Here is a 26,228-nt window from a genome sequence, read left to right as displayed (position 1 = left end):
AAAGTTATAGAAGGTATGATTGAATACAATTTAAGCTACTGTTGATTTTAGAGACTATAATGAGGGTAAAATGCTCAATCTGATACTCTGTTTTTACCAAATGACCATGTGACGTACAGTCCATGTAACTTTCCTGCAAATCTCTGAGCTTACATTGAGGCATTACTTTAATGGTCTTCACACTGTCAAACGTAATGCTGTAACTTTGGTTTGTTCTTGCTTACTCTTACCTTATGTTATATTGCATTTATTTCCTCAGGCCTGGACCCAGTACTCTGGGCCTGGTTATTTCTTCAAAATAAAAATAACAAATCACAGTGCTTCTGTTCAAGGATATAAGGCCCAATTCATTCCCTCTGTGTCTTCATGGATGGAGGCCTCAGATACGTCTGAAATCATGGGCAAAATTATTTACCTTTTGACCATGTTAGTGATATTCAAGCAACTAATTTTAAACAAGCCAAGGTTTTCCATTACCTTGCAATGTTTAAGTCCAAAATATAACTGGACACATCATGTTATGTTATCCAAAAGAAAACTCAGCATTTGAAGTCTTGAACATAACTTGAAAGTATTAATGTTTTCCTGCAAGGATGGTACAGTTCTTGTAGCATCAGAAATATATATGCTGGGTCTCTTTTCTATGATAAATTTAAAATAACGATCAAACTGATAAAAAATGTGATCCTCAAATTCCTATAACTCTGGACATTTTAGCTCTCTTTAATCCTAACTCTTAGCACAGCAATATGTTCTTGCAGGGAAAGTATTAAGCAAGGCAAGGATGATCTATACTGTTTGTGCTTGGTGTCTTATGCTCAGTACAGGTCTCCTCAGATTTCAGTAAGTGACTGGGGAGTTCCTGGTTGACCAGAAGTCTAACAGCACTAAACTGTACGGACCATGTCTGCTGTGCCTCAGTCTATCCCATGCTCCGTGTAGAAACAGCCAGAGTGGTGGTGGTGGCGGCATTATTGTGTTTGTGTTCTTTTTTTAATGTTGCCCACCCATTTTTTCCTCATGGCAATGTGTTATTTTTTAAAAAATCAACTCTTTCAAATGTCTTGCCATATTTGTGTCCCTTGTGTGACGTGTGGGGAAGCCAGGTCTGCACAGTATAAAGTAAAGTAGAAGATTGGTGACATAGATTCTTGGTCCTGAATCTTCCTGATTGGTTTTCTACAACAGTTTGGACCCATTCAGACAACACCAAGCCTTCCACTTTACTTCAGCCTTGTCTAAAAGACCAGAATTGCTGAATTGCAAAATAGTTTTCAGTTATTTTGGTCATCTTGGTAACAAAACTGGTTGCTGCAGAGTTGATCTGATACATCTGTATAACATTTACAACGAAGAAGGAAGAAAATACCAGATCAACCCAGAAGTGGCCAATTCTCTTACATGGCACAGACAAGGCCTTCATGCTCTGTAGACTCAGTCATGCCAACAACACATAGCATAGCCCAGAATGAATCCTCTTCATCTCTTGTTTTTTTCCTCTCTATCAATGTCTCTTGCCGTGGTCCTTTATGGGCAATTTATGTATATCTTTGGGGGGGATTTCATTAATAATCCCTTGATTATCTTGTATCTCTTTCAAGAAGTAAGTAAATATTTTGTTTTGCTTAGTGGTCAGGAGTGGAGACTATTATTTGTTTGAAACGGATAGTGAAGAGGAGGAAGAGGAAGAATTAAAAAAGGAAGACGAAGAACCTCCAAGAAAGTCAGCTTTCCAGGTAATTATGGGATTTGGGAAATCATGTTCTTTGCTAATTGAGTTTTGTTTTGTTTTGTTTTGTTTTGACAGATCGTGCTTAAAAGCCTAGACTTCTGCCATGTTCATATGTGTTAGAGCCCTAAGCTTCTGACCTACATCTGAAATTGTTTTTTCCTCATTAAACTAATGCTGCTTGCTCTCAGCATTGCCATAGTTTCTACTACACAAGAACACTGTTCCAGTTGGGTCTTCATTCACTTGTATCCAAAATATTTCTGAGGCTACCAACAAAAACATTAAACTTCTTTAGGTGAACTTTATTTTTCTGTTGCAAGTGGGAGGTGAAGAAGACTTCTCTGTCCTGGCTTTGGATTACTTGAGTGGACTTATATTTCAATATGTAGATAGTTGATCATGCTTTGTTTGAAAACAAATGGTCATTTAAATATTGCTTTGTTTTGAAAGTCAGTTTTATTTATATTGCTAACGATTTGAGAAGTTATTGAAACAATAAAAGTATCTAGCACAGCTCTGATTTTTTTTTCCACTTAACTGCCCTTTTCTCCCCAGAACTTGCTGCACCAGTCTCAGTTGTATAGCTCACTAGCCTAAGTATAGTGTACCCAGTGAATGTATAATCAGTGCTACCTAAACATGATGATTTGTCGGAAGAGTTACATATGGAATGAAAACTTGATATAGATTTATATGTATATAGATTTTAGGAAAGAGCCACATATTAGGAGTTAGTTTTCATTGGTTATATTACAAGCACCTAGAATTACATGTTGTGTGCTTGAAGAGGCTATTTTCAGTTTGCTGGCCAGGTCTTCTCAAGCTGGCAGGTTACATCCACCCATTTTCCCAGTGACATTGAAGAACTAAATTATTCACGGAGACACCTTGCTCTGATGCTTTCTCACTGGCCCCATTGCTAACCTAGTGTGTTTCCAGATGACTGTGTCTGTGTGCATGTGTGCAGCTGGCTTGTCAAATACTAACGACTTGACTTGTTTATTTTTGTTCTAATGACTCTTGTTCTAACTCATCATGCAGCAAGGGAGAGACCGAGGTCGTCTTCACTATTTTCATGGATTATGTGCAACGTTTGACTATCTTCTTTCTTTCTAACATGAGCACACTTTTATTCTAGCTTCAGTGACTGGCACATTTGAGCCTAGTTGGTGTAATTATAGAGACAAACTCATGCTGCCATCATATATTAAATTACTAGTTTTTGTTTTTTTTCTACTAACTACTCTTGCTTTGTCCTTCTTTGTAGAGAGCTATTGGGAAGTTTGCATCAGCCATTTTAGCCTTGCCAAAGTCTGTCATTAAACTTCCCAAAACTATTCTTCAGTATTTAATCAGAGCTGCAAAGGTATTTGATGTTTTACTGGTGTGTGGTGTGTGACCCCCTGCTCTGTAGATCTTTAGACAAGCAGACCCTTGTTGCTACATCTGCATTTTCCCTGTTCTATAGATCGAGCAATGAAGGAATTCTAAGAATTTAAAATGTTAGACAAAGTTTTCCATAAAAAGTTTTGAGAAGCCAAATTTCATATTATTTGATTCTCGTTTTTCCATTGACACCAGAGCCTATCGAAAAGTAGGAAGAGAAAATGCAGATATACATCTATTTCTGTCCTTTTTGTAGTTTTGTCTAAGTCACATCTCACTTGAAAAGGGTCATATCTGGTTGCATGCATCAGTTATGATGTGTGAAAAGTATAATTTTTCTCAGAAAGCTGGTTAAATTACGAGTAAGCCAATAAAAGATTCAGTTTGCTCCACCTCCTTCCTGGCTTCCTGTCAATTCTCCATCTTCCTAAATTGGTCATCATTTTCCATTTCTCATTGGGAATTCAGCACGCCTCCTCCCTAGAAGGTGCTGCTGTGTGCAGTCTGCGCAGCTGCTCCTTCCCAGGTACCGAGCTGAATAACTGTTCATATCCAGCTACCTATGCTGTCGTCCCTTCATTACTGAAAATCATAAGCAGTGAGTTACTCTTGTTGTACTTGAAAGAAAGCTGTTTCTCTTGACTTAATCTGAGGCAAGCATGAAAACGCTTAGGTCTTTATGCTCCTCGGTGTTAAGCAAATGGTTTGGATAATGACCAAGACCAGTGTTTCTCACAGTTCACTTGAGGATCTTATTTAAATGCAGGTTATTTAAATTCAGCAGGTCCTGGGTGGGATCTGAAATTCTGTATTTCTCTCAAACTCCTGGGTGAAGTGCAAGCAGCTAGACCACCTTGAGTAGCAGGATCTACTTTAGATCCCTGCATATTAGTTTAATATTCACCGTTGCCACTTCCCTCGGATTCCTTCTTCTCTATTCTATGAGTTTCTCCATCCATGTAAAAGAATTTCATTGAAAGATTACAATGTAACTATCTTACTATTTTTTTTAAATCCTATTATTTAAAAAATCTCTTCTTACAGACAACATAAAGAAAGCCCTGGACCACACCTGAATTAAAGGGCAGTTTATGAAATTTAACCAGTTTCAGTTAAGGATCTTCTATGTCAATGAAGTTCTCTCCTGTTTTAAAGATTAAATTCTATTTTATATAATAAGTGTTCTGTAAAATGAATTCCATTTTCCTTAATAATGCATAATAAAATTTAAGAAAAAAATGTAAGATAAAGTTGGGAATCCAGTGGCAGTGCAGTTTGGAGAAGCCAGAGGTCAATAAAGACATTTCCATGCATTTTCTACTTATGGTGAGTGGTACTCAGGTCTGATTCCCTAGGGAGACCCATCAAATGGATGGTAGCTACAGCCACCAAGTAAGAATTGAGAAGTTTCAGTAAGAAAATTCTATTCCTTGACTCAGTAAGAAATGGGATGTTTCCTCCTCCACCTTCATTATCAACTTTTTCCTGACACAGTTGGACTTAAGTGAAACTGACCCTCTGTCAGATGTTCCTGGAACTCTAAAATATTTGTATTTCTAAATATCAGCATTAAGAGAATTTACCTACAAATAAAGAGTGCCATATGATTCTTTCCCCTTCCCTTCTTCCCTCTTATTTGCATTATCTAAATTCTTATTACAATAAGAAATTCTTACATTATTACAGTAGTCTTAATCATTTAGGTGTCATATGTAGAACCAGGAGTTCCCTTTAAACACAGTCAAATTTCAGTGGTCCTCACCATTTCCCTAAGACCTCTTCAGTCTAATCAAAGCACCTCCTCTTCCTCTCACCCTCCAGCCCAAAGGTTTCATTTTCTTCAGAGGAGAAAAATGTATCCAGTTGTGCACTTATAACATTTGCAGATCCTGAATTTTTTTATTTTTTATTTTTGGGATTCTTGCATTCTCTAGAAGGAGGATTCTAATAACTTTAAAATAAAATGTCACCATATTTTGCTCTTAAGCTTGAAGTTTTGTATACATTTGGCAGAATAGATTTTTAAAAAGAATGAATGTTTTGCGGAAGCAAGTTTGCTTATTAATGAGATATTCTTGCTAGACTTCCCAATTAACATGCTCAATAAACATCCACCATAAATTCCTTTATTTGATCCTTCTTGAAATTTCAGTTTATCTCATTTTTAAAATATTTGGGGCATAAAATAGGATTTTTTTGCCTCCTGGGTTTTTTATTTAGAAATAAAAAATAATAATATATTTACATTAATTGCCCTTAAGATTCAGATTTCTACCAGTGACAAGTCATGTTCTTTCTTAATAACCTATGACCTTTACATTTCCATATATGGAAACATTGAATCCCTCTTAAATTTTTAAAATATATTTTTATTGTTGATAGTACTACAGATATCTCTTAAATTTTACTGACAACGCAGTGCCCATGGTTTCCTTAAACAGTGCTTTTCAAAGATCCCAGAAATCTGAACATTACATACAATAAATTGAAAGTGCCTGGGTCTACAAGCGACCCTGCAAAATATTCCTTTACCTCTCTGATGAGAACAGAAAACCCAGCTTCCCTGAGACCCAGGTGTGTCTGTGGGTGCATGAGGCGCATGCCTGCTTGGCTTCGTGGTTCTAGGTGGCTGACTTTGTATATCAAGGTTTTCTTTTTGTTCCTTCTGCATGCTCTCAGTGGGAGGGCTGTTCATCATGGGTCTATCATGGTTATCGGTTATAATAATATACTATTGCAACTATTTTCAGCTCTTGAATGAAAATGACAAAAGGCAACCAAAAACTCAAGTTTTCCTTCCATACCATCTGCAATAACTTCTTAATCTTAATATCACAGTATTTTTCCTCTCCAAATACTAATCAATTTGCAAAGCCCTTTCTCAAGTTGCTGGTAATAGCTGTTATTCACAAGGGAAGGTATCAAATGTGCAAAGCTGTTTCCCAGTGTAAGCCAGTAAAAGATGCTATTTTGTTTTCTACTCAGAGTGGAAGAACATTACTCTATTGATACTTAGTGAGAACTCCAGTTTATTCCATTGTGTGTAATGGGAAAGATCAATAGTTAAGTATCACAAATGGTGGTAGTACCGGGGGAGCTGGAAAAAACGCTGGTTTGTATATACCCAAAGTTTCTCATGATTGTCTGTGAAACCAAATGAAATATATTCCTACAAATCTGTTTCCATCTATTATTTCATGATAATGAAAATAGCACAGGTCAGCTCAGCATTTGAAAGAATACGGGGGTGGGAAAAGAAAGGATATTGGAGATGGTATTTAGTTTGTGTTGGCAGAAAAAAATAATGTTTCCAAAAGTCAGGAAGCTTGGTGTTGGTCTCTTTTCTTTTAATTAAATTATTAAAAAGCCAGAAAATAATTGAACTTTCTCCCTTCAGTTTGTTTATCAAGCCTGGATTACTGACCCTAAAACAGCACTCCGACAGAGGCGCAAAGAGAAAAAGATGTCTGCAAGAGAAGAACAGAAAAGACAGAGAAAAGGATCTGGGGAGGGTGAGTGTCCTGGGGTGCAGCTCTAGCCACACTCTGCATTTCTGTGGCCTTGAATACAACAGAGGGACTGCAAAGGACAGAATCTTTAGAGAAATCAAATTCTTAAATTCCAAAGAGTGCAAAGACTTCTACTTGTTCTTAATTGCTTGTGTCTGACACTTGGAAGAAATTAAAACATGAATTTAAGTTAAGATGCATTTATAAAATGGGGGAGAGAGGCAAAATAAACCCAAAGGAAGTCTGTAGAAAGAAAATACATTTATTTTGAGAGAGATATTAAGTGATAGAAAATAAATATAAGACAAGACCTTATCAATAAGTTAAAAGCTGTTCTGGGAAAAAAGTAATAATAAAGATGAACCTTTGACATTTGATCATGAACCAAAAATGGAACATAACTACCAATGCCATATTTAACATTAAACTGCTGCATTTGAAGGCATATGAGAGAAACACATTTCTTTTTTTTTTTTTTTTAAATATATTTTATTGATTTTTCACAGAGAGAAAGTGAGAGAGATAGAGAGTTAGAAACATCGATGAGAGAGAAACATCGATCAGCTGCCTCCTGCACATCTCCCACTGGGGATGTGCCTGCAACCCAAGTACATGGCCTTGACGGGAATCGAACCTGGGACCTTTCTGTCCGCAGGCCGACGCTCTATCCACTGAGCCAAACCGGTTTTGGCCGAGAAACACATTTCTAAGGTGGGGAGCGGGGTGAATTTCAAACCACAACAAAACACACCAATAGCAAAGTTAAAGTGCAGTCGGGGCACTCAGGAAAGACATTTTCATTATATACATCAGACTGAAGATTAGTATTTAATATAATAAGATTCCAAAATATCAGTAAAAGAAAAGTTCAACCCAATGGATCAACAAATATGAAAACAATTCACAAATCAAAAAAAAGGGGGGGGGGGGGGGAATGGCCTTTTAAAAGGAGCTCGGCTTCACTAGTTACATGAGAAACACAAACTAAGCCTTTGGATATTTTGGGTTTTTAACCTATGGGATTGGCAAGAAGCTAAACATTTGATAACACAGGAACTAGTGGGAAGTTAAGTGCTTTTGCAAAGTTGTCCATCCACTTAGAAGAGAAATGTGTCAATATCTGAGGACACTTTAAGTGTACAATCCTACTAGAGATCAGTCCCACTTCTAGGTGTGTGGCATAGCCTGAAGCAGGATTTGCACATGTGCACAAGGACACCTGGCTAAGAGTATTCATCAAACATTATTTATTAATAACAAAAATTTAGAAACATCTTAAATGCCGACAGAAAGAAGGAGATCCAAGTAGATTATGTTATCATTATATAATGGAATACTCTTCAGTCGTTTAAAAAATGAGATGGATTACTTTGAACTGATTTGGAGAGAAGTTCCTGACAAATGTTAAATGAAAAGCACGATGTTGCAAAATGGCATACGGATTATGCAACCATCTATGAAACAAAGGAAACCTCAACATAATGTTTTGCATTTTAATGGGTTTGTGTGTAAATGCAAGAGAAAGATCAGGAAGAAAACTTAGAAAATTAATAACAGTGCTTGCTTCTGGGGGAGGGGTGGAGAGACTGAGATTAAGTGGTGTGATTAAAGAGAACTTTAGGCTTATCTAAATTCTTAAATTTTGTGCTTTACAGAGAAAATATATACATAAATTCTTCTGAAATTAAACATATATTTAAAAATAAAGGGAAAAAAACGTAATTTTTAATGGAGCTCTAAATAGAAACACCTCTCTCCTTTTTTACCATTCTGCCCCCTGCTACCTCCTGGTAACTTTAATTTTATTTTACTTTCTTGGTTTAATAAGACAAAATTAAGACAGAGCTGATGTAAGAAGACATCAGGCAAGAGATAAATGCACAGTCTGCCCTGGACACCCAAATCTTCACAACATGTTGTGTTCACTCCCCACTCCCACTCCTTCCTCATGGGCCTGCACATATGTGTGCAAGCACGGTTTCCCTTGTTTCTCAAAAGTGAGTTCATGCCATATAAACTGCTCTTACATGTTCATTAGTAATGTATTGTGACCATTTCTCCAATTAAGTATCACAAATCCATAGCCTCCTTTTTTAATAGCTGCAAAATATTCTGTGATATGGATATGCTTAATTTATTCAACTATTACATCATGAATGGACAAAAGTTTGCTTCCAGATTTCTGCTGCAATGAACAGTGCTATCATAGACATCCCTGAACAAAACTCCATATGTAGTCGGACTTGTCTGTGTATTTAAATGCATAGCAAAATGTCGGGAAGAACATGCATTGTCCACAGAATACATTATTTAAAGTGGGATTACTGGGTTAAATAATGTGCTTTTTTTTGGCTTTAATAGGTATTTTCCAAAACCGTTTCAGTAATTTACGCTCCCGTGAGCAGAAGTGTGCACTTCCCTGTAGCTTTATCCCCCATGTATACTCTTTCTACTATTTGTCTTTCTCTGGGATGATGAAAGGCTTTCAGTTTCATTTGAATTTTCCTAACTAATAAGACTGACTATATTTTATTTTCTTGGTATTCGTGATTTTTGTTCTGGATGCCATGAATTCTTAGAAATTTTCCCCAGGAACTCTTCAGATAGGCAGAATATCTGAAATTTAATTGTTAAGATTTATTTTAATCCAGAAGAGTAGGGTGGCATTTAATATACCCTAACTGAATCTAACCCATGTTAATTGAACACACTCGACAGGTCCTGTGGAGTGGGAAGACCAAGAGGATGAACCAGTCAAAAAGAAATCGGATGGACCAGGTAATACAATAAATACATATGACCAGGGAGAAATTTGAAAATGTTCCTTGCCCAATGTTTATGTAATGAAAAGCTGCCTAAAAATAATTAATCAAATACTGTTTCTGGACTATGACTAAATAACCGGTGTCCTTTGAAATCTCATCTCTAGTGAAATTGCAAAGTGACTCCTAAAAGTAGATCTGCTCCTTGCACTGTTGGATTAAACATTAACCCCAGTCAGTTTATAAATTCTTTTTTCCAAGTACCTATGAAAGGAGATGTGGGGGAACAAATGACAAATACCCCATAGAAGCCATCAGAACAGAGGAACAAAAAATATTGGCAATTAATTTTAAAGACTATAGAAAGGAGGAGTTAAGCAGTAAATAGAACTGGGGAGATGAAAGATACTCTGGAAACTTGTGCCAACTCCTCATTTTATGGTGGAAAACCAAGTCCTAATAAGTTTGCCCAGGATCCCAGAGCTACAGTCAGGGTCAGAATCCCTGTCTTCTAACGCCTAGCCCCATCATGGTTTTATTTGGGTTTTTCATAGTATGGGATTAGGAGGAATATTTCTCCGTGCAGGAAAAACAAAACAAAACAAAACAAAATTCTCCAAATGAAACAAGCTCAAATGCCTCTCTAGTTCTATAAAAGTGCTGTTTCCTGTGTACATTATCAGCAGGCAAGGTTTCTATGCTCTCTACTCTGGATACAAATACATCCAAGGATGCCATCTGCTGGCTCAAAATGAGACTTCTCAAAGGTGCTCTAATTACTACTAATACCCTCTGTGGCACAATTCTTAAACCTGGCCTCCAATTCCAGATCATTTTATTCACACATATGTGAACTCAGATCTTCTATTATTGCTACAAAACCTTATCTATACTAATAAAAGGGTAATATGCTAATTAGGGCAGACATCTTCCAGATGTCCATCTGCACAAAGCCACAGTTGCTGCAAGGCCCGGAGCTCACAGCAGCTGTGGGCTCAGGCAGCCATGAGCCCGGGGGCTCAGGCCTTGCAGCCGCTGCAGCTGGAAGTGGCAGCAGCAGTGGGGTGATGGGAGTGGTGCCTTCCCCTGATCAGTCAGGTTGCCTCCCACAGAGGGAGGCCAGACTGCAGCTTATTAGGACATCCCCTAAAGGCTCCTAGACTGTGAGATGGGGCAGACCAGGCTGAGGGACCCCCTCCAATACATGAATTTTCATGCATGGGGCCTCTAGTACAATAATAATAGCTAACCCCTTAGATTTCACAACTGTGGCAGGCACTTTTTTGAGAGCTTTAGACAAATTAACTTGTTTAACCCCGGCAAAGATCCTCTTCCCCATTTAACAGTTAAGAAAGTGAAGCAGAGAAAGATTAACTTTTCAAAGTCTACATAGCCACTAAGAAGTAGAGTTAAGATTTGAACCCAAGGAGTCTGAATCCAGAGTTTGTGCTCTTAATGACTATGTCCTATTGCCTCTATCATTAAAAAATAAGTAAAAATAAAAATCTGAATTTCATGTTACTTAGGGATCACCCAAGTTTATAAAGTGCATATTATACATGTCTTCAACACAGCTATTTTAGTTTTAACATCAAACCCACCATAAGCAAAACTGTGAAATAATTATATTTATCTTTACCACCTCTAGGGAAGTAACTGTGACTATGAGAAAAAAATAAATTGTCAAAAATATAAGATGTTGCTAACGTTTCTTAATAGTTGTAACTAACTTCAAGTCTTCCAGCATCCAGGGGTCAAATGGCTATAGGTTGTATCCAAACTACTGCGGGCATTGCATGCCTTGCTCAAGATCAAAACAGAAACAGGAGTGTGGGATGGAAAAAGAAGTGTAGATGCCCCCAAGGTTCCCAGGCCTCTCTGGCTCAGAATGGCTCTCCTGTGGAATCTGTACCAGCTCAACTCCATTCAGCTTCACCAAGCAGCTGCTCCCTCCCGGGCTTCTTTGTTGAATTGAAACTACTCTCTCATGTTCCTCCTTCCTGAAGTGTACTGCATGTAAAGCTGTTAGGTGTGACACAATTTTGCCAAGGTTTGGGGGACAGTGGGAGGCAGTGACAGCTTGCATAGCAGGACACTACTTCAAAAGGAAAGTCAGGGATCACTGTTCCCATCTGGGCAGATCTCTCACCAGCTGGTGTCTCTGGGGCCTGGCTTCACAGCCACCTGTGGCTCAGGCCCCTTCCCTCCAGGCCCTTCTCATTTAATCATCCCCCATCTCCTTTTCCAGTTTTCTTCTTAGCTACCAGCTGGCCGTTCCAAGGTTCTTGTTATTCCAGCAGGTAGAACTGTTTAGCTCTTCTTTGTCTCTCTTGCCCATTTCCACTCTGTCAGGAGGCCATCCCATGTGAAGCTAAGCTGCTTGTGATGTTTTTTCTTTTGAAAAGAGCAAACATTTACCTGGGAGAAAATCTGCCTTCCTCCTAGGCCACTCAATTCATATATATATATATATATATATATATATATATATATATATATATACCATTACAAAGTTAAACTGATTCATACTGTGGTGTGAGAATTAAAGTAGAGAGAGAGGATTCAAGTCACAGAGTGGTCATATCAGATTATACTAGATTCCAGGTCAGGAAACTATACCTGCCACCTGTGTTTATAAGGCTTGTTAGCTAAGGATGATTTTTATATTTTTGATGGTTGAAAAAAAATATTAAAAAGAAGAGTATTTCATGACATATGAAAATTATGAAACTAAAATTTCAGTATCTGTAAATAAAGTTTCATTGGAAACCCAGTCATTCCCATTCATAGACAATTCACTCATTGTCTATAGCTGCTTACACAGGACAGCAGCAGAGTGATTCATTGCAATACAGACAGTATGGCCTGGAAAGCCAAAAGTATTTACTCTCGGGCCCTGTTCAGAAAAAAAAGTTGGTTGGCCCCTGCACAAGATCATAAAGGCTAGGCTATAATCATTAATTGTAAATTCATTAAGGTTGAATCTTTCTTTCTTTATTTATTTGGTGTGGGAAGAGTGAGATACAAGTTGGATTTTTATTGGTGGTGCTTGTTTTCAATAAACAGTAAGACAATTCTTAACTCATTGTTATGTTCACTAAGTATTTGCTTTATTGTAATCACGGTTTTGAAATCGTAAAAGAAAAACTAAAATTTTTAAACGCCAAGTCAAAAGAAAGGTACACCCTAGAGGTAGTAAAGATAAATATAATTATTTCACAGTTTTGCTTATGGTGGTCTTGATGTTAAAACTAAAAGGTATATTTAGTACACATACTAAAGTTGCTAAGACCTATTGTCTCTATTATCAACTATAGAGACCCTGCTGTACATTACATCCCCATTGATCAAAATTTGGTAACATGTCTTCAAGGATTCCTTGTATACTAGTTGAGAACTTATTGGCTTACAGGAACAAACTAGCAAGATGGTTAATATGGGAACGTTCCTCTTTTATTTTGATTCAGACCTAAAATAAAGTTAGGTCACAGTTATGGAATCTCCTCAAACCTGATCATGATCAGGAGTTCATGTTGGCTTCTCTGAGGGCTGGCGAGGCGCGTGCTGCATGGAGACACATTTGGGACACAGTGGCAATCTGGAGCTGAGCTTATCCCCCCAGGCAGCTCTCCCAGGCGCCCCCCCCCCCCCCCCCCCCATCACAGCACAGATAAGGAAGAGAATTCAACGCCATCAGGAATTGCACAGCTTCTGTTGGTTTCGGGAGGGTCGATCCCATTTGCAATATTTTGTAGTCAGCATCGCTCAGTATAATTAAGAATAGTGGTATTTCAGTGGTGTACACTTATACTCTCAGTACGTGTACTGAGCTCTACAGAATCATTTTAAATGATGTAACTGAATGCAACTGCAGTAGAAAGTGTCAAATTCTTACTGAATCAACAGAATTGTTTCCAACAACTATTACTTAAGAAAAGAAGAAACTTATAGAAAAAGAATTACAGGACCCAGTTACCTGGATAAATACATTCTGTCTGTATCCCTGTGTCAGTAACATAACTATCTTTGAAGGCAATCTCTACTTTTAACCAAAAGTATAGGAATCTTTTCTGGCAGCTGTTTTGACCAAAGGTTAGCAATTCCGCCCTCGCTTGGCTTGCACGTGTAGGAAGGCCCGATGGTGGTTCCCTATGCAGCAGTGGTCCCCACACCCGCATCATGCCCAGTCGGTGCCCACTCCACATGATGCAGGGAGGCTCAAACAGGTCTGCATTTGGTAAAACACCACTGTGTACCTACAGCAAAATGGGCGATGGCATTTGTTCCTTTGAAATTGTGTTTCTTTTTCTTCCTCCTAGATAATATCATCAAGAGGATATTTAATATTCTGAAATTTACCTGGGTGCTCTTTTTGGCAACCGTGGATAGTTTCACAACTTGGCTTAACTCCATTTCAAGGGAGCATATTGATATATCTACAGTTTTGAGAATTGAAAGATGCATGCTGACCAGAGAAATTAAAAAGGTAACACTCTTGGAATTATTCTCTTTGCTTCTTTACACATTATATAGATTGTGAAGATCAATATCCAGAACTCGAAGTAGTTCTTTGATGTGCCTAATTTATAAATTAAACTTTATCACAGGTGTGTATGTACAGGGAAAAACATAGTATAGGTAGGGCTCAGTACTATCCATGGTTTCAGGCACCCACTGGGGGTCTTGAAATGCATCCTTTGTGCATAAGGAGGGACTCCCACACGCAATCCAGTATTATTAACTATAGAGACCCTGCTGTACAGTACACCCCCATGACTTACTTATTTTTCAACTGGAAGTTTATACCTTTTGACCATCTTCATCCATAAATAAGAGGGATTTCCTTTTTAGCATTAGCCAATAATATTGGGTACCATTAATGAGTTGACATCAGTCCCCAACTTCACTAGCTTTGTGTTCATCTACTCCAGTGTGCATGATAGCTGAGAATTGTCAGTGTTGATAAATGCCCGGTGGCTGCAGAGGCAAGTAAGAACTGTGGCAATGTCTCCTTCACTGCAGGGCAACGTTCCCACTCGGGAAAGCATCCACATGTACTATCAGAACCACATCATGAACCTTTCCAGAGAGTCTGGACTGGACACAATTGATGATCGTCCTGATGCCGCTTCAGGTGCACAGACAGCCCACAGGATGGATAGCTTAGATTCACATGACAGTATCTCCAGGTATTTCATGTTCTAAACAATGGGTTTGGTTTTGACAAAGGTACAAGAGGTGGACTTCATCAATATGAGAAATGAATGTATGAGATGAAAGTTAATCAGAACTTAACCTGGATCCCTACCCTCTTCAGGATATCTCCATTGTCCTCCCCTAGACTGAGCCAGATAAAATCAGGTATCAATAAAAAACTATTAGAAACACCTGTATGATTCATAGGCACAGGATAGTGGTTTCCAAGCTGGAGACAAATAAGAATGAACCTTCACAATGACAAAATAACTTATTTGTGTTAAGGGCTGCATCTTTTACTCAATTTTAAAATGCTGCTCCACAAAGTATCTTCTGTACTAGAATCTTCTGCCATCTGTTGTTATGTTTGATCTTTTTCTTTCAGAATTGTCACTTTATGATTCATAATAAAAGTCCAAGAAGGGATTCTGTCAGCTCCCATCTTCCCTGAGTTCTGTGATCACGTGCACTGTCGCATAACATGCATTGGTCATGGGCCAGCACCAAGTCTGTGTATGGGTTACCGCATAATATTATGAGATGCATATTATCATCCCCATTTTACAGAAGACAAGAGAGGTTAAGTAACTTACCCGAAGTCACACAGTTCAAAAGTATGTATAAGCTGCCCTAGCTGGTTTGGTTCAGTGGATAGAGCGTAGGCCTACGAACTGAAAGGTCCTAGGTTCGATTCCGGTCAAGGGCACATGCCCGGGTTGTAGGCTTGATCTCCAGTGGGGGACTTGCAGGAGGCAGCCAATCCATGATTCTCTCTCATCATGGATGTTTCTATCTCTCTCTTCCTCTTCCTACCTCTCTGAAATCAATAAATATATATTAAAAAGTATGTATAAGCAGACTCAGGATCCAAAAACCATCTAGTTCAGCTCAGAGCCCATCCTCACAACCACCATACGGTATGCCGCCTCTCATTGCCTCTTCCACACTCCAGGCCTACTTTGAAAACTGACCTGTCTTTCTTGCTGCCTATCCCAGAAAAGTCTATGAATTCTTTGCACCACAGTGTTCTAGATAGCTGCTGTCAATTGTACAGATCTAGCTGTCATGTTAAAGCACAAGTCCTGTCTTAGGAGGAAAATGACATGCCTAAGGTAATTAGCTAGATTGAATGAATTACACCTTGTGTCCATCTTCAAATGTATCACTGAGAACATTCACATGTTTATTGTTTTTATTATTAAATATGTTAAAAAGCACCTATTCCATGCCAGGCCGTAGGCTTGATTCTGGGATAGACACATAAAGATTAAGTGTCTCTAACTGGTTGGAGCCTGGGAAGAAAGACTCACCCACAGGATTATTTATGGAATTCTGGGTTAAAATTCCTGCTGTATAAAGACATTAGAGATGGGCTGTATTCCCACAGCTGGTTTAGAAGCTTCTGGGTTTCTCCCAGTCATACTTCAGATGCTGAGCAAGGCACCAAGCTCTACTGGACTATTTGTCCTTCACAAATACTAAATTTGTTACAAGATGAAAGAGGGGAAGGAACTAAGGCTATTTTATCAATACCAACACACCAAACCCAAAATAGGTAACAAGAAGTTGAAATTGCAACCTCAATGGGGAGGTCAGTAAAAAATGTTTATTTTGAAATGCTGTTTTCAGCTGATGCTGAATTGCTGTATTTTAACTTCTCCACTTGTGCCTATTCTTTATTCTAATCATCTATTTGATGTAGATCCAAAGTAATTGGTATGGAAAGATATTAAAGAGAACAACAACAAAACCCTCAGGTTTAAAATAGTACATATGTTGCTCTGGCCAGAAGGCTCGGTTGGCACACCAAAAGGTTGCAGATTTGATCCCTGATCAGGACATGCCCAGGAAGCAACTGGTAGATGTTTCTCTCTCAGATCAATGTTTCACTGTGTGTGTGTGTGTGTGTGTGTGTGTCTTTCTCTCGTTCTCTCTCTCTCTCTCTCTCTCTCCATCTTTCTCTCTCTAAAATCAATAAAAATGTATCCTTGGATAAGGATAAAAAAATAGTATACATGTTAAAACCTCATTTTTATTTAAAAAATACATGTACTCATACATATATTGATTTAAATTTGATTTTTGTACAAAAAAATTCTTCATGGATATAACCCCTCCAGTCCCCCCAAAATAGGTATTGATTCTTTTAAAATCCTTTGAGGAATAATAGATATATAGTTTTTCCTTTAATTTGGGAATAATCATCGCTTATTTATAAGTTCCAAAGGAATAGATATATTTCAGCCGTTATATATTTTTGTGAACAGAAAAAACACTTAGGACAGAAACTCTTAAGAGTTTCAAGGTCAAAACATTTATTTGCTAATTGAGATGCTGTTTAAGATGCTTTTAGTTCCTAGAATAAAATAATTGATTATTATTATAACATTGTGAGTGGTAATAAAACTTAATTTTTCATCCTATTTCTACCCACACATACACACATTTCTCAATAATTAATTTCTGAAACCGTGGGTGGTATCTGTTACAAAGTGAAAATAGGATTCTCCTTGCATGGCGAGTGCGGACAGCGCCTCCTTGTGTGTCTTCCTGAAAGCGTGCCGCAACCAGCATTTGTAAAAGGACGCTTCATTCTCCTTTGACAGATGCCACTGAGACAAAAAGTCATTGCGGTTTACATTTCTTTTTGCAGCCCATAAAGACTGTCCTACCTGGAAGTACCCACCTTCTTAAATGTGTTCTTGCAACAATTTTTTTTGCACAGAAATACAATTTTTCCCCCACAAAATTTCAAGGGTTTTAGAAGCCTCCTGAATATTATACATGAACGTGGCTGGAGAATAATTGCTCCAGAACCCAATTCTGAATCATACTAATCAAAAAGAGCAAAGAGAATATTAGAAAGTGAACTGAAAATAAATTATCAATAAAATAAACATACATAATTTCTAAGTTAGTAACTTTTAATTGCACAATATATTCAATTAAAAAATTAACTAAAATTATAAATCACAACTTAGGAGGGATAAAAATAGAAGAAAAAAAAGAACTATTTCAAAATGAAATCAAATAACTGCCCTTAAATCTAACCCATATTTGTTAAAATTACAAATATAAAACTATATCCATAATCAAAAAATTTGAGATAGAAAATATTTAAAGCCATGAGTTGCTTTTTGACAAAGACAATCAAAATATCCCCCAAATTTTAAAATGGCCAACCAATCAATAAATTTACTAGTAAAAACCAGTACCTCTAAAATTAATTTTTACTTTTTTTTCCCAGCCTAAAGAAAGGGGAGACACAGTAGTGTCCATTATGCCATTGTTGTTAGGAAATGGAATTTACCTATTTGCCCTCTTAGTAATGGCTGAGCTGCATTCCTAGTTTCTTTGCTTTAGGAAACTTTCAAATCTCCAGCCATTTGTCTATACTAGAGTCTATAGTACGCCATGGTGATTTCTGGGAGGACAATAATCTTCCCTAGAAGGCATTCTGAGTGTAGAAGCTTGCTCTCAATACCTGTGTCATGGGCAGGATCTAGTGTCCTCCCTATGTAGGAACTCACATGCTCAGTGTGGCCCCGGCCCCTTTGCAGAAGCCCCAGCCTGGGTGGAGCCCTCCCACCTGCCACAGCTTCTGCTCCAGCATCCATGCCACCCATCTTTAGTTTGGGGCTTACAGTAGAGAGGTTGGGGTGGGAACCTACCAAACGAATTTGTATTCCCTCTGACTTTATTGAAATAGTTATGATTTCCATCAAATCCAGATGTAAAATAGCAATTATCTCATCGATGGTTGTTGTATAAATTCACATATCATCTGCCTTCCCAGAAAATACATGGCTTTAAATTCCTGCGAGAAACATTAGTGACATCCTAAGGATCATTCCTGGATGTGAAGGGACTGGTTATATCATTTGAGTGATGTCACCAAGAGGTTGCTGTGTGACCCTCCCTGCGAGGCAACAACCACCATCCGTTTAGGCTTGTTTTCTGGGCCCGTTTTTATAAAGCTCCTCCCTTCCCCTTTTACATTTAAAACAGTCCTGGCTTGGGCCACAAATCAGTCACACTCCAAATAACCTGGTGGCATGGGGTCTGAAGGTGGGCTGGTGGGACAACAGAACTCAATGCAGGAATTAGCAAGGTAAACGGGGGTTAGAACGTGGTTCCCGTGCGGAAAATCTGAGCAGGGCTGCAGGAGAGGGTGCACCGTGTCCTGCTGCCTGCAGACTCCAGAAAGGCCATGGGGTTGCACCTCTAAAATTATGAAGTGAAACACAGAAATGCAAAGAGCCAGGTCCCTCTTCTCATAAATGATGAAATTGGGACCCCAAAGAGGGGAATTGACTCATCCAACACTGAACAGCCAGTTAATGTCCATGTGGAGACTCACGTCCAATCCTCCCTGTGTTTGTCCATATGTTTCTAGTCTCCCTTGACATCTCCTCATGTTGTTCAGGACATGGTGACATCTAAAGGAATTGTGGCCTTCGTTTGAAAAGTCATCTCTGGGTCCTTATTAGAGATCATTGGATTGCTTACAGGCTCACCGCTCTCACTTCTTGGCCCTCTCTTGGCCATGTAGTTGTGACATGCATAGCAGGATGAGGATGCCTCACGGAGCCCTCGAGGGGCTATGTTAGAGCACCTGGAATCTGAAAAGCCCTTTAACTGGTTCCATGAGTGAGTGATTCAAATTCCTCCCCAGCCCCCAGAGGTTGTTACATCCTGAATGGTGTCCATTTCTGCCTCACAACCACTGACGGAGGGCATTGGCTGAGCAGGTTGGGCATAGAGTAGGCCTCCTAATACAGTCACCTGATAAAGATAGATGTTCAGCTTTACAGTGTCAGCTGGGGAATCAGCATTCTGTACCACAAAGGCCTGCCCTCCTGGTTCAGCCAAGTCATTAGCATTCAAATTGGAAGACCCATATCCCAGCAACCACCCCAAAGGCTCTTTGGGGTTAAGCTATATGTCTGAACTGAAATCATGTCTATGTCATAACTCTATTTACTTCTTCTTCAGTAGCATCTCAGTCCTGAATCTGCCTTCATTCCCTCCCCGCCCGCCTCCCCCCCCCCCCCCCCCCCCCCCCCGCCAGTTTTTGCTTCACTGGGGAACAGGAGCTGAGGATTTTAGCCAATGGGTTCTCACCCTAATGATATCCATCAAGACCTAAAACATGATCCAGAAGAAAACATTCATTAGGCAAAATGAAAAGTTAACAGACAAAATGACCCTGCCGTTGCCAGACTTCCTCTGTTGTTTTCTTTGTACCATTTTATTTCTTTTTTTAAAAATGTTGGTTTATATCCAGTTGCATATCAAACCAGCATCTCTTCTACATGCAAGGTATCTAGTTTGGCTTCACTGAATATCACTCAGAAAATGGGGTGGAATATTCAGCCTGTTGCACTGTCCCTGAGCTTCCCTCTCTCATTTGGAGACTGTGTTTTTAAAAAATTGAAATCTTTTATGTAAATTTTACGTGAGCAGATATTTCTGCTTAAGCAATTTGGTCACAAAAGGCTCTCAAGGAACTCAAGGAGCTCCAAATAAAGCATATGTCTCAATTAAAAAACAAAACAAAACAAAAACCTCAGTTGCAAAGTTATAATGATGTGATTTCTCTGTGAGAGGAGTGTCGGGACTTATGATTATTCTGTTTCCGTGTTCCAGCCAGAGAGTGACATTTCATAGTTTACCACTAGCCAATATATTTTGTTAAACCCAGTATTGTGTTTTACTGTCCTGCCAAACAGGTCCTTCCCTGCCCTTGAGCCCTGCTGTGGTGGTCGTCGTTGCCGTGGTGTTGGTGTTGTGTGTGGTCTGCTGCATGGCAGTGTGTGGGTCAATTGATCCATGTGTAAACTGATGTACCACTGGGGTTTTAACACTGTGTCTCTGTAACTGTTTGCGCTGCTAGCTGCTACACTGAAGCAACCATGCTGTTCTCAAGGCAGTCTACCCTTGATGATTTAGATGGACCAGAAACTGTTCCTAAAACAAGTGAGCGTGCTCGACCTAGGCTCCGTAAAATGCTCAGCTTGGATATGTCCTCCTCATCCGCTGACAGTGGCAGTTTAGCATCAAGGTGCTTAACTTGTGCATGCTTTGTTCTGTGATTTGATATCTCCGCCCCCGTCTCATTGCAAATATAAGTTTGTGTGGTATATGTTTTCTTTTTCTTTTAAGGATTTGCATGAATAACCAAAGCATAACCACTACCTTTCTGGGACATACCTGGTTATTCCCAGGACAGCATTCTAGTAAACTAACTGCTCTTTAGTTTTTGTCTGTTAGGAGTTTCTTAAAAACCCTTATTATAAACATTGCCCTCCACTTTGTAAGTATGTTACACTTTTCACTTTCGAAGAAATAAGCATGTTTCCCCCTTGATTGAGAGCTCATGTAGGCAGACCTCACAGGGGAAAATGAGATTTTTCTCGTGATTTCATCAAAAGATCCATGCAGTAGGAAAAATTATGAAAATTTGCCACATATGGTCTTTTTAATACAGAATAAATCTGCCCACATTTTATATGCTTAACTGACATAGAAGTCGGAATAGATTTACCATTGATTTTTTTAAAAAAAAATAGTATGCTGCAATAGATAGAATAGATCACATTTGTCGACTGTAACTTGTTTTGTTTAGAAAAGATGACTTTGGGCTTAAGTTTTTTCATTAAATCCTATCATAAAATAATAATCTGTTAGAAATGAAAATGAAATCCAAAAGCTCTTTTTTGAGTTGCTTTGAATGGTCAGCAGGACACAGGAACATCAGCTACGTTGTGCTTATCCTGACACCACAATAACCCAAACCAAAACAAATTTCAATTTTGGCAAATTGGAGGGCCATTAACCTCTTTTTGCCGGCAGCTATGTACCCTAACACTGTGCTGCAGTATGCCAGGCCTGGCAATGGTGGAATGCTTTGCCATGAGGTGTCCTCTGGCAGACACAGGCTGTGCTGTTCCACTGTGCTGCTTCCTGAAGGTACCAGGATCTGTTGAATCCCTTTGGGGACAGACCAAATCAAAAACCATAGAAAGCATTCCTGTCATTGGGTATAGTGTGAATGGAAGTTAGAATGGGTTGGAGCTGGCTCTGGTGGTCTGAAAATTCCCTGGGGTGATCAGTCAATTTCATGGCCTTCCTAGGAGGCTAATTGAGGTAAGTTTTAGCAAAAATCCGGTTTGGCATGACATTCTAAGAGCCTTCTACGTGATGTGCATGCACGCTGAGGGCCAAAGCCCTGGGAATACTAAACACCTGAGAAGGTCCCAAGAACTCATGCAAATCTGATTCTTCAGCCTCAGGACTCAGCCAAGTTTCATCCATTCATTCACTTATTCATTAACATGTCTACACTGGTGTCGATGACAAGAAAAATGGGTATAGTCTATGCATTTGAGAATCTCAGTGTTTATGGACCCTAGTTGCCCACATACGCCATTCAGAGAGATAATAGTGCATGTTTCAGAATCTAACAAGTTATAGTTTTATATCCACAGATTCCACGGATGTGTCTGAGGTAAATAATATTAAAACGCATGCCATGAATTTCCACTGGTGGGCCGGCTCTATTTTCATTCCCAACTTTTTCTGCATGGGCCTGCAAGGGAAAGTTAGAAGATAGAACACAAAAAGGAGGAGAGGAGGGTGTGAGAGAAAAGAACAGGATGCCAGAAAGAGAGAGTGAGTTAAGGGTGGAGAGCTGATAGGAAGTGAACACTAGAAAGGGTGCTGGCAGAAGAAAATCAGTGGAAATAGTTGGAAGGAGAGAGGGCAGGACTGACCTTTGAGGGTGGAGCAGGCAGCCCCAAGGAGAGATCACGCTGGTGGGAAGATGGTGGGTGTTTCCATGTGTAGACAAAGAGGTTATCGGGAGGTGGTTGGGAGCTGGAAATGATGAAAATTCAGTCAATGTAATAAGCACCAATAAGAAAAAGGCAAAGGGTGAGAAAACAGAGAGAAGGAACAATTATGAAAGAAGTGGGCCATCTTTTAAAATAAAGCATGCCGTTGCTTAGCCAATATTTTATTATTCCTATCGTCCTCTTCTGGATCTGGGTGGGCCCATGGCAAGGACTGAGAGTAGAGTTTATGTTGGTCAGCACCAACAGACCCACACGGGCAAGGTTTCTCACTTCCATGCAGCCTGCTTTAAAGGGTATAGAGGGGAAGGTATGCTCTGCTCTGTCTCCATTGGGAGGTAAACACTGGAACCCATGGCTGTGAATCCTGAGATCATTTTGAGAACCTCCATGCACAGGTGGGTTTAGCAGCGTGTAAGCCATGTGACTTGCTCTGGTTTTCAACGGGTGTGTGCCCTGCCAGCTCTTGCATTGAAGAGGGTGCTGTTGGCAGTTGCAAACCAGGTGTGACTATCCTGAAGGAACAAAGCAGATGGGATGCAGGGAAGGGATTGTGGCCTTTGACTTCTCCCCTGCCTTGATGGTCTTATCTGGGAGCACTAAGGAGGTATCTGGAGAGTTTGAGAGGAGGCCCAGGAGCTGGGTGCTAAGCCCCGGGTCTGTGCCCGTCCCTCTCTCCTGACAGTGAGCCCACGCAGTGCACCATGCTGTACTCGCGCCAGGGGACGACCGAGACCATCGAGGAGGTGGAGGCCGAGCAGGACGAGGTGGAGGCCAGCCAGGACGTGGAGGCCCAGCAGGACGAGGACATGGGGGTCCAGGACAGCGACGATGAGGAGGGCAGTGAGTCCGAGGTGGACATGGGGCCGGATGGGCTTGAGGGGTCCGAGGAGGAGGCGGACGAGGAGGCGGACGAGGAGGCGGACGAGGAGGCGGAGGAGGAAGAGGCAGAGGAGGCCCAGGACTCCGAGGAGTCCGAGGAGGCCGGCCTCACCCCGGAAACTGAGTTGCCGCAGTCCTTCGCCGAGGACGGAGACATGGAGGTCCCGCCGTCCTACAGCAAGGCGGTCAGCTTCGAGCGACTGTCCTTCGGCTCGCAGGACGACTCCGCGGGGCCGAGCCACATGGCCGTCAGCCCCGACGACAGCCGCTCCTTGGACAGGCTGGGGCCCAGCATCTTACCGTCCCTGACGCACGAGCTGACGGCCAGCGAGCTGCTGCTGAACAAGTAAGAGCCCATGGGCAGCGGGAAGGGTCTGGGAGCCTTGCGCTGGGGTTGCACGTGGAGGAAACTGCATGTAAAAATGCCACCTGCGTGTTTACAGCGAACAGACACAGTTCTCATCCTCCTCAGGCTGCAGATACAACACAGACTGCAGCACGTCTGTCACTAAGGGTAGAACGAGCAAGAGCTGGCAGCAGACACTGCTCAGGTGTCTTCTGTAAGATAATATTGGGGGGGTTTTCCACAGGAAATCTGGGGGCAGTGGGAAGGGGAAGGAGAGGAAGGACCTTGGATGTGGCAATCAGTAATTTGGAGAAATGAAGACAAAAGTATCGTCATGCTTCTGCTCACAGGATGTTCCACGATGATGAGCTTGAAGAGTCGGAGAAATTCTACGTGGACCAGCCGCGGTTCTTGCTGCTGTTCTACGCCATGTACAACACCCTGGTGGCCCGCTCGGAAATGGTGTGCTACTTTGTGATCATCCTGAACCACATGGTCTCTGCCTCCGTAATCACCCTCGTGCTCCCCATTCTGATCTTCCTCTGGGCCATGCTGTCTGTCCCGAGGCCCAGCAGACGGTTCTGGATGATGGCCATTGTCTACACAGAGGTAGGCCTTGGGCACAACCTCTGGCAAGCTGCGTGGGGCATTTGCACTAGGTGGGCCTGCCCCGACTCCCCGGGTAGTTGCACACAGAACTATCACTAGATGTCTCTTCTTAGGCAGATAAATGAATATGAGTTACCTAGTGCTGGTAATTGTGTATATCTTTTTACATTTCACACCTCACACAAGATAGGTGCTAATATCATTCCTACTTAATAGATAAGGTACCAACTTTAATAAGGTTAAATCATTGGCCCAAAGTTACCCAGCTAGTGAGGGATGGGGCAGACTCCTGAAGCCTGGTTGTCTGTCCTGTGATATTAACCACAGAGATAACCACAGGGCTATGCAGACCCAAGCATAGTGCCTGAGCCTGGAAATGTTCCATGAATGGATGCTGAATTAAATAATACAGTAAGCCCCTTTAATATAGTTAGTGCAGCAAGGACATATCCCATTTTTAAACTTAGGCTTTAAATGGGAATAACAAGGGCCCATCAGTAGATGAGTGGATAAAAAAGCTGTGGTATATTTACACCATGGAATACTATGCAGCAGTAAAAAAGAAGGATCTCTTACCCTTTGAGACATCATGGAGGGACAAGGAGAGTATTATGATAAGTGAAATAAGCCAGTCAGAGAAAGACAAGTATGTGGAATCTAATGAACAAAATACACTGATGAACAAAATAGATCCAGAAGCATGGAACAAACTGTCAAATCTCAGAAGGAAGGAGGAGGTGAGTGGGTAAGAGGAAAGAGATCAACCAAAGAACATGTATACATACATGCATAAGTCATGGACATAGACAGTTGGGTGGTAAAGGCCTGGGATGGAGCGTGGGGATGGGCTAGAAGGGGTTAATGGGGGGGAGGTGGATAAAAGGAGACATAAGTAATACTTTCAACAATAAAGATTTTTTAAAAATAAACAAAAAATAAACAGGGGCATGACTCCATCAGATTTGTGTTTTTGCAAGTTTTTATACAGAATGAAAGTGGACACATTGAGACCAGCTAAGCAACTATTTTAATTGTGGGTGAAAAGTAATAGGGTTTGAATGCAGTGACAATGAGGTTGAAGATGAGTGGGTAAATGTGGTTTCAGTAATTGACTAAAGCTTTTTGTGGTGTGAAGGAGAAGGGGAGAGGCAAGAATGACCTTCAGGTTTCTGCTTTGGAATTTGGTATGTGGGGATATTCACTAAGATAAGAAACACAGGACTATTCTTTGCAGAAGCTTGACTAAGAAGACAGGAGAGAGAGAAGAGCTAAAGGAAGACTCTAGGTCCAGAGAGGACTTTTAAAAGTATTTTTATTAATGAATTGTGTATATTGCAATGAATTCCTGATGATATAGACATTAGAGGAATGCTTAAATGAAACCCATCAATTTTCTCATTTGTCGTTCTCTCTCAACATGCCACTTTTCTACAACATTGATACACTTATAACAGCACAACTGGCCAGTTTGTTTCATTTACTTTTATATCTTCTTGAGAAGAAATTCCAGTGAGCAATAAAGTAGGGAGAAGAGAGAGATTGGAGTAAAGTGAAAATTGTGTACCTCAAACCTATGTACTATTGTTCATTAAGATTGCAAATTAAAGCAATACATAAAATATAAAGACATAAACATTATTCTGCTCTTGTGTCCTAATACCACACTTTAATAGCTGATAATTATATATGTATCAAATAAATCAGTATAAATTAGCCTAATTCTCAAAAAATAGGGGAAATTATTTAAGCAGTGCCATGAGTGACCTGACTGGCCCTGATATATCTACGATCAAAGGCACTCACGAGGGTACGATTTAGCTCCTGTTCTGAAGTCAGTGGTCTGTAAGAATGATGATGTAATCATTCTACATAATTGTGTGCATTTCTACCATCAAAACTGTGAAATGGACTTTTCTTGGTTGTTTTATATTGCTGTTTCTCCTATATAACTAT

The 26,228-nt window shown here is 40.1% G+C and overlaps 1 protein-coding gene across 3 annotated transcripts in view; it reads left to right on the top strand.

Annotated features, from left to right (window-relative positions):
• Positions 1-26,228, top strand: part of PIEZO2 (piezo type mechanosensitive ion channel component 2) — a 328,473-nt gene that overhangs the window by 278,634 nt on the left and 23,611 nt on the right. For 2 of the 3 annotated variants that reach the window (XM_070420673.1, XM_070420674.1), the window contains 7 exons: positions 1,630-1,736; positions 6,516-6,630; positions 9,346-9,405; positions 13,709-13,875; positions 14,412-14,578; positions 23,124-23,666; positions 24,017-24,275. In XM_070420673.1, coding sequence (XP_070276774.1) covers positions 1,630-1,736; positions 6,516-6,630; positions 9,346-9,405; positions 13,709-13,875; positions 14,412-14,578; positions 23,124-23,666; positions 24,017-24,275 — 1,418 coding nt within the window. Of the gene's footprint in view, positions 1-1,629; positions 1,737-6,515; positions 6,631-9,345; positions 9,406-13,708; positions 13,876-14,411; positions 14,579-20,481; positions 20,650-23,123; positions 23,667-24,016; positions 24,276-26,228 lie in introns of all 3 variants that reach the window. The other variant, XM_070420672.1, reaches the window with a different exon arrangement.

Source organism: Myotis yumanensis, unplaced genomic scaffold (assembly GCF_028538775.1).
Source record: "Myotis yumanensis isolate MYYU_CA2020_CCGP unplaced genomic scaffold, mMyoYum1.0.hap1 SCAF_7, whole genome shotgun sequence".
NCBI classification, from domain to species: domain Eukaryota; kingdom Metazoa; phylum Chordata; class Mammalia; order Chiroptera; family Vespertilionidae; genus Myotis; species Myotis yumanensis.
Note: the sequence above shows the minus strand (reverse complement) of the source record. Positions and strands in the feature narration are given on the sequence as shown.